Source organism: Asparagus officinalis, chromosome 4 (assembly GCF_001876935.1).
Source record: "Asparagus officinalis chromosome 4, Aspof.V1, whole genome shotgun sequence".
Taxonomy (NCBI): Eukaryota; Viridiplantae; Streptophyta; class Magnoliopsida; order Asparagales; family Asparagaceae; genus Asparagus; species Asparagus officinalis.
Genome location: NC_033797.1, coordinates 68,769,940 through 68,778,335, shown reverse-complemented (window position 1 = coordinate 68,778,335; position 8,396 = coordinate 68,769,940). Strand labels below are relative to the sequence as shown.

The following is an 8,396-nucleotide window of genomic DNA, read 5'->3' as shown; positions in this document are numbered from 1 at the left end:
TTGATTCCTTATTTAAACTTCCTTTTTCCCCCATAAATCATTAAGTAAAGGGCACATGTGTTTTGGAATTCTGAAGTTCAAGAGGAGGGGAAATGAATGACTGGGGGCAAAGATGGATGGTGCAAGTGATGTACAACACTTGATGATGTTATAATTGTAAACACAAAACTAAGAGTAATCTTTGCCTTAACAGATGATGTATTAAATTTCACTCTGTATATTTTGTTTCAACAAAGTATTAAACTTTCTTCTCTTATGGCTACAACAGAAACAAGGAAAAAATAACAACCATAACCAGTAGAAACAAAGCCAACATAGGCCTCGTTGTTGCTACCGTAACGTCCATGCATGGCCATGGCCCATGGGGCAACTAAATCGCTGATATTCGAGACTTGCATAAAGACCCTCACATCTACCTCAACGCCTTCGAGACTATTGAGGCTGATGCACGCGACTACGACGAGATTGCCCTCCGCTTCTAAGGAAACTGAGCTAAGCTCAACTTTCCCGAAATGGCTGTCTTTGACCACCGTTGCCACCACATGGTGACAACTTCTCCAACAAAGGCGCTTGAAAAAGAAGGAGAGAGTTTAACTTAAGATTTGTGATAATTAAAAGTTATTGCATGTCATCAGACCACGATCAACAAGAGGGGAGGTTGTGGGTAGTGATGAGATAAGATTCTCATCTGATTTGAAGCTTTCATCGGGAACTTGGCTTTTCAAGTGGACAATGTTGAACTTGCCGGGTTATTTGATAATGCAATGAGTGTTGGTTATTAACATTTTTGTTATGGTGAATGTTTTAGATTTGAGGGGTTAAGTTCAAGATAACTTAAAGTTTGGGTAACATATTAGCAATTTTAATCATTGGAAGAATTAAGATTAAAATAACTTAAGGAATATTAGGGGACAATCAACGGTTTCGGGGACTATTTCAAAATATTAAAGATTTAAGGGAGTAGTATCAAAATGACCATTTTTCAAAATTTATTTTCTAGTGAGGTTATTGATAAACTAAGCTTCATGTTTGTCAATCGATTAATTCTTTTTATTTTTTTAGCTATTAACTAATTTTTATTTTTTTTCTTCTATATTATAGAATTTTCGATGTAGAGAAGACAGTTTAGCTTTCGTTCTCTCTTACAAGTTACAATACAAGTTAGTTTTTAGCTTTCTATTCTTTCTACTATCTATTCTTTTTTGAATTTTGAGTGTTAGTATTGCTACTCCCTAAATCATCGAATTATGAAGCATATGAACGTTTATACTATATAGTGCCCTTGATTAGATTTACATATCCATACTATTATTTATCACTATTGGATCATTCAGCTTGAGAAATATAACAACTAATGATGAAAATAGTTATTCTAATTTTTATTCCAGTATGCATTATTTTACCTTAAAATGACCAGAATTTGTTTCTAATTCTTTATTTTAGATCTCTATTTTTTGCATTATATAATCTCATCAGTTTCCTATCCACAAAACATATTAAGGACATGAACAAATATAATTACGTGCAACGCACGTGCACTATACTAGTTTAATATAAAATAATTATGCACTGCCTTTAAACAGTAATTTATTTATGCTAAAACAGTGCACGAAAATATTTCACTAAAAGTACTTATATAATACGGATCATTGCATGAGTAATTTTGGAACAGTCGCTATGGACATCAAGCTCATGATCCTATATTTTCACGATTGCATATTCTTTCATTTCACATAATAAAGAGAGACGGTGACAGAGCTACACATGTTAATTCAAGGTGTTTATATTTGATTGGAGGAAAGTACTCCTCTTCTCATTTCAGTTGTAACGAATGGTCAAAATTATTGAAATTAATAATATCTATGTTGCTCCCGTACTCTTTTTTCCTTGGCCCAAGGCTCTTTCCCATTGGTGTATGGCAAGGTTTTAACGAGAGGCAATCCATAATTTTCCACCCCTAAAAGATGGTCTTAAACAACATAAAAGTGTAATGTCCATTAAATCCAAAATAACAGAGCAATTTGTAGTCAAATTTAAAGATAACAACACATGTTGAGTAGGGACAAAGCAACAGGGCGATTTGTTATCAAATTTACCTATTTTACCCCCCTTAGATTATGTTTGTGGTTTCAATATAGTTATTTTATAAGCCTATGGTCAAATATTTAACAGATTAATGATATGATCGTGTTTTTTCACATTTCTTCATAGTTTTTATTTGTCTCTTTTTTTCCCAAACAAAAAAAATAATAACTACTTTTGCCCAAAACCTTTTCCCCTTTAACCCTTTTTAAAAATTAGAAAAAATATTTTTTAAATTGCCGAAAATATAAGAAATACAAAAGAAAAAAATCACTATCACATCATTTATTTCTTTGACTATATGGTCACAAAATGACCATATTGGACACATACACATCGTTTTAAGGGGGAAAATAGTTAAGTTAATGGAGAAACTTGATGCTCTATGGAGAAGCACGAGAGCTCACCAACACTTTAAGGAGAATTTAATCATTTCGTTAATCATTTTTTTCTATAGTTTTTAGTGACTTCAGTGCATTTGTGGTTATGAGTTCATTGTAAAAGCCTTTGTCCCGGACCTGGAGACATTTACATTTGTGCAATAAGCTAGCCCAAAAAGAAAATTAAGATAAAAAAAGAAATTGAGAAAATATTTTAAACCCTCGTGGAAAAAAGAGAGGGGAAAAAACCCGATGGCGAACCTTTGCGTATTCATCGCATTATTCACTGCTTCAGATTTAGCAGGTAGTCCAGTTCTCCTTCATTGTTCTTTCGCTCAAAGTTTATATTACGCAATCCGTGATCACTCTGTTTTTCTTTGCGAAGTTTCTGCCAAGAAATCTGGCGATGTAACAGAACTCCAAATCAGCGTCAAGGGGGGGAAAAAACTCGTTAATTTTCAGCGAAGTAGGTCAAATTTTGGAAATCTTTACCTTTTGCATAGAGAGCTCCCTTCCTCTAGTTATGAAATAAGAGGGGAGGTTCGCGCCAAATAGAGTCCTGACTGACATTGTCAATCCCCGCATGCAAATATATGGCTCAGACAGGAAAGAAATAGCCTGGGAACCTAAAAGGTATGTTTATGTAAGGTTAGGACATGCGAACCTTGGCAGGTTCGATGAGGCGTGACACGCCTCATCGCACCATCCAAATGTCCTGAGCACCACACCTCGGTGAAGAAATTAAGTTCAGATTCGAAAGCGGAAATGACCTCGACTCATTTGCCAGCTACTAGTCGTTAGAAAAACTAACAAACGTTCCGTCATCGTGCTGCTAGCAAACTGGTTCTCAGATGTTTTTCCACATAATTGGATTTTTTTCCCCTTTAGGATTGAGAAGGTAACGTGAAGTTGAAACTGTAATTGAGGAGAAAGCAGAAGATGCCTACTTGAATGTGCCAATTTTAAACAACTTCTAGGGTATATAAATGCTATGAAAAACAAGTGAGAACATAAATACCAAGTTATTTTAAGTGCAATTTAGCCTTGGTATCTGGTCTAGCACGATGAACCTAATGTTACCGAAGTTCGGTCGAGTATTGTCATCTGGAAATTTGATACATGCTTACATACTGTTTGTTACTTGGACATGAATGACGCAGGAAATAGGGTAAATCAATAGAGCGCCGAAGCTGGGTGAAACACAACATGCATAGAAGCATTCGTACACAACATGCATAGAAGTAGAAAGCAACGCCATATAAATTTTCAACCCCAATATCAGTCACCGAAGGCAAACAATTCGGGAGCGTCGGTCCCTAGACCACATTGAGTTCTAGCAGGCACACCATTTACTTCTAAGGCCAAAGGGATGATAGGCTTCAATAAGCGTGTGACACAGAAGAAGAGAAACAATTAAACGCTCATAACGTAGATCACAAAAATTAACAGATGAGAGAAAGGACACGAACCTCAGTTAACTGTATATGCTGACAATTAGATCATTATAGAGATGAAAATCATGACAAACTGAGAAACAACCAGAACAGAAGTATCTCTTTTCACTCCCAGACTACTTTCTCACACTGCCATTATTCTCTACAATCTTGTTATAACCCTTGCATACCGTACGTGCCTAATGAAGACTCGACCTACGCAACTTTCGACCTACGCAACTTCATTATCAAAAGAACAAACCAGACTCCAAAACAGGAAAGGGAAGTAATGAGAGACCATTGACTATCACTACGGGTAGAAAAAAATCCTCAAGCAGCACTGTCAACACTCATTGGCTCTGCATCAGCCTTTGTCGCCTCAGCCTTCTGCAACAAGATATACGGCAGTACCAGTAAGAATACTGGAAGAAAAAAGCAATCAACAAATTTCAACAGCAGTCGTTTCAACTAGCAATTGGTCCTTACGTTAGATTCCATCGGCTCCAGCTTACTCATCTTGGCAAACATGTTGCCATAGAATTTTGCCTCCCTCTTGTTATACTCCTTCATCTTCTCCTTCAGCGTCCTGTACTCCAACTTCACATCCCTGCATTATTTATCCAGCACCACTTGACTTTGTGAATGTCTCAAATTCATCAGAGACGACTACAGAAAGCCAAAAATTCACCATTAGACAAACCTGTTATCTGGATCAATCTCGAGGGCCTTCTTGATGTCAAGCTCTGCCAGATCAAGATCAGCGAGATTAATGTAAGCTTGCGCTCTCCGGTATAAAGCCTTAACGTTTTTGCTCTGCAACTCCAACACCTGCAAATATAAATAAAGGTTAACCCAACAACAATAGAATGCAAGATTATGATGAATGAACAGAAGCTGACAAAATCGAAACAGACCAGCTCCAAATAAAACGCAATGGGTTCACAATAGACGAAAAAGTGAGGTACATACCTTGGTGCAAAGCTTCTCTGCTTGCTTGTACTCTTTCAGCTTCAACTTACAAGCAGCATTGTTGAGGTTGATAGATACCTTCAGCGCCTTCGACTGTTTCTTTTCCTCCTCACTGAATGAGCTGTCGTACTCTATGAACTTGGCTCCCTGATAGATAGGATAAATTAGCCAGAAAATGAAAACAAAGGTTGAACATCATAGTTACGGATAACTAAAGTTTTATCAAGGAAGCAAAACTTTTGACAGCTACTATATTTACCTTCTCATATCTTTTCGAGGCCCTTGCATATTTACCCTGCTTGAACAATGCATTTCCTTCTTCCTTTTTCTTACCTGCAGCTTCAATTTTTTCTTCTGTGTTCATGTCCCAGGACTCTTTTTCCTGACAGTGAGAAAAGAACAATGAGATTTTTTTTCCAGGCATAAGCGACATAAAGCAATCACAAAGTAGAGTCGAAACACACCTTCACAAAGGATGCAAGCTCAACTTCATATATCACAGTTGAGTTCGGAGGAACCACTGCAAGGTCCTGCTTTGACTCTGTGGAAGCAAATGCATGCTCTGGTGGTATTGTCACCAGGGCAACTTCCCCCTTCTTCATGGTCATTACTGCTCGGTCTAGTCCCTCAATTACTTGCTCTGCCAATGATAAAATCCACCATTAGTCAAGAAATAGTCAAATCTTTTATATACACTAGCCAAATGGTAGTATGTGTCTTATACAAAATAAATCTCACCTTCGTCTGTTTTCCACTCAAAAGGCTCCTCCTCATCGTGACCCTTCTTCACAAAGATGGTCCCATCTTGCAGCTTCCCAATTAATTTCACTGTCATGGAAATGCAATAAATTGAGGAACTGTCTTTAGACATAAATGCAATAGAGAAATGCAGAGACCATTTTAGAAACTCTAACCTTTAACAACTGCACCATCATTTGGCTTTTCATAGCCTTCCCCTTCCTTGAGGATCTTCTTCAGGACCTTCTTGTCATCACCAACCTCAGTAACTGTCTTCCAAGAGACGAGTTCAAGATCCACATTTAGATTTGCATTTGGAGGTACAGCACCTTCCTCACCTGAGGCCGGCCTGCCTTTCTCACCAAATCCATCTGATTCACAAATAGAAAGTAGGATGTTAGATAGCGTATATCTAAATCAAACACAATGAAACCAAAGGCAATTAGGTTACTCACACTGTGGTTTCACAGAGAGGAGAACCTTTTCGCTTTTCTTCATCGTCTTGACAGCTTTAGTGAGTGCAGGACAGAAGTAACCTAAGCAAGATAAAGTTTGTTAGAAAACAAAGTCTATAACCTGGCTAAAGAAAACAAGTAAGATATCAAGAAAATGATAGCAACCATCTTTAACAGTGAATTCGACTCCATCTGACTTGGACACCACTGTCCCATCCTCAAGACGAGCTTCATATTTTACTGCAAAGAACACAAGAGTGTTAGGTACGCCCAATGAACGTATCCAGGAGAAAATAAAAAATACAAGCGATGGCACTAGATCATACCAAATACTTCATCTAGGTCCTTGGGATTTTCCCATTTCTCTCCCTCCTTCACTATTTTCTTGAAGATACCCCCATCCTTGCAAATGTCCTTGACACTAGACCAGGACAGGAGTTCGACATCAAATTGTAGAGTGGAGTTAGGAGGAATAGTGGGAGGAGAACCAGACTCTCCATAGGCTAGTTCAGGAGGAATGGTAAATATGGCATTCTCTCCTTTCTTCATGGTCTTGATACCTTGATCCCATCCCTTTATCACTTGCCCTGAACAGACAAAAGAACACAGAAAAAAGAAGGTTTAACCATCAATACCAATTGACAAACAAGATACAAAATTTTGGATTCAGAGACAAAAACACAAACAGGCTTATACAACGTGAAAAATCACTATCAGCACGAAGCATAGAAAAGCCTATAGTGGCAGTAGGCAATAGGAAATAACAGTTGAAAACAGCAAGAAACACGTCGTGTCCACTAGCACTGGAAGTGGAAGGCACCATAGTCTTCAGCATAGGCATGCGTTAATTATAGTATAATAGTTTTATGTGTAGTTTTATGTAAAATCATGCCCAGAAAAGACGGATATATGCAGCATTAAATCTTAACTGGAGTATTTGCAGAGATAAACAAGAAATGTACACACCTAAAACTATGTATGCCGAAAACCCTTGTAAAAAAAAGAACCCGAAGTTACAGCTTCAGAGCATATTTAAATATGAATACAGCTAGAATCATTAGAAGTGCATAGCTAGCTAATAAGTAGTTCATACCAAACATACAACCTACAGAATGTAGTATCTGGCACTCAATAATTTGTCAATTGATTGTTTGATAATATAGATCCTTCAACAGAAATAGATCCTTTTAAAATTATAAGGAAAAAAAGATAACTTTTCAAGTAAACCAGTTTATGACTAATTGATAGACCCCCTTCAAAACCTACGACTATTTTTATTTTTAAGAGGCAAACCACAAGGGCCCGTCAGCGCTCTATACTCTGCGCGACCCACTACGAGCAACACATTGTCTAGCTCAATCAACTATTACAATCCACTATCAAAGGATGCTAGCACTGGTTTATCTTGAATCCTTCTGACTTCACTATTTAAACCATTCAAAGTCTTAATTTTTCCGAAGTGGGACTATATCAGGAAAACAATTCGGCCAGGGGCTCTATTCACACAAATAGAACTACAAGAGATTTGCAGTTGGGCGATACAACATGGGGTCTATTCACAGTTAACCCTCTTTGCTGATGAGCAAATTGTTCTCTCACATTAACAGTAGAACAGAATGATTATCGGTTGGACACATACTTGAAAACTTCCCCTTCTGGGGGGAAAAAGGAAAGAAAACCAAGGTAACCAGTAAAAAAAACTGAAACAACCACATTCTCCTTGTAGGGATCATCGCCTGTTGCGGAATTCACCTATCAAAACAACCACAAAAGCGCTAACTGGATCCACATGAACCTCTTTGAAAGCAACAATTCGTCACTAAACCCTAGCTACCTGATTTATACCTCGCGCCTATATAAACAGGTTCAAATTAAACAAAGCAACACCTAAGGAACGAGAGGGAGCCCTAACCTTGTCCAAGCTTGAACTTGAACGGCGTCCCCCGATCGCGGCTGGAATCAAACTTCGTCCCGTCAAGCAGCGTCCCGGTGTAATGCACTGCAACCAAAATCAAATCAAGCCGATCAGAGGGCCAGGGATCGCCACGGGGTCAATCAAACTCGGAACCGAATACCTACCCTCGACCTCGTCGCCGACCTCGGGGGTCTCCCAACCCTGTCCCTCCTTGACGAGCTTCTTCTTGAGCCCGTCCTTTCCGATCTCCTTCTCCTCGCCGACCTTGACCACGGGGCTTTCATCGGGGAGATCCATCGCGTCCTCGTTCATCATGTCGTCGCCCGTCGGCATGTCGAAATCCTCGTCCATCGCCTCTCAAAAGAGAAACTTGGAGGATGAAAGGGGAAAAGAGATTGATCAAAAGATCTGGGGAGCTTATTAT

General features: G+C 38.5%; 1 protein-coding gene across 2 annotated transcripts; it reads right to left on the bottom strand.

Annotated features, from left to right (window-relative positions):
- LOC109837662 (70 kDa peptidyl-prolyl isomerase-like) lies at window positions 3,923-8,390 on the bottom strand. Of its 2 annotated transcripts, none has more exons than XM_020405982.1 (13): window positions 8,137-8,390; window positions 7,970-8,056; window positions 6,384-6,644; window positions 6,223-6,297; window positions 6,058-6,138; window positions 5,779-5,973; window positions 5,603-5,692; window positions 5,329-5,504; window positions 5,124-5,246; window positions 4,865-5,011; window positions 4,596-4,723; window positions 4,382-4,502; window positions 3,923-4,282 (listed from the first exon to the last, which is right to left on the bottom strand). In XM_020405982.1, the coding sequence occupies exons 1-13, from the start codon at window positions 8,321-8,323 to the stop codon at window positions 4,226-4,228; spliced, it is 1,728 nt and encodes a 575-aa protein (XP_020261571.1). In that variant the 5' UTR covers window positions 8,324-8,390; the 3' UTR covers window positions 3,923-4,225. The 2 variants fall into 2 exon arrangements, with proteins under 2 accessions (XP_020261571.1, XP_020261572.1); XM_020405983.1 differs by having other exon boundaries at window positions 3,923-4,279; window positions 8,137-8,323.

Coding starts and splice junctions, on each gene's coding strand:
- LOC109837662 (XM_020405982.1), bottom strand. CDS start 8,323: ATGGACGAGGATTTCGACATGCCGACGGGCGACGACATGATGAACGAG. Junction 6,139..6,222: donor CGAATTCACTGTTAAAGATG/GTTGCTATCATT, acceptor TATCTTGCTTAG/GTTACTTCTGTCCTGCACTC. Junction 5,505..5,602: donor TGAGTGGAAAACAGACGAAG/GTGAGATTTATT, acceptor TATCATTGGCAG/AGCAAGTAATTGAGGGACTA.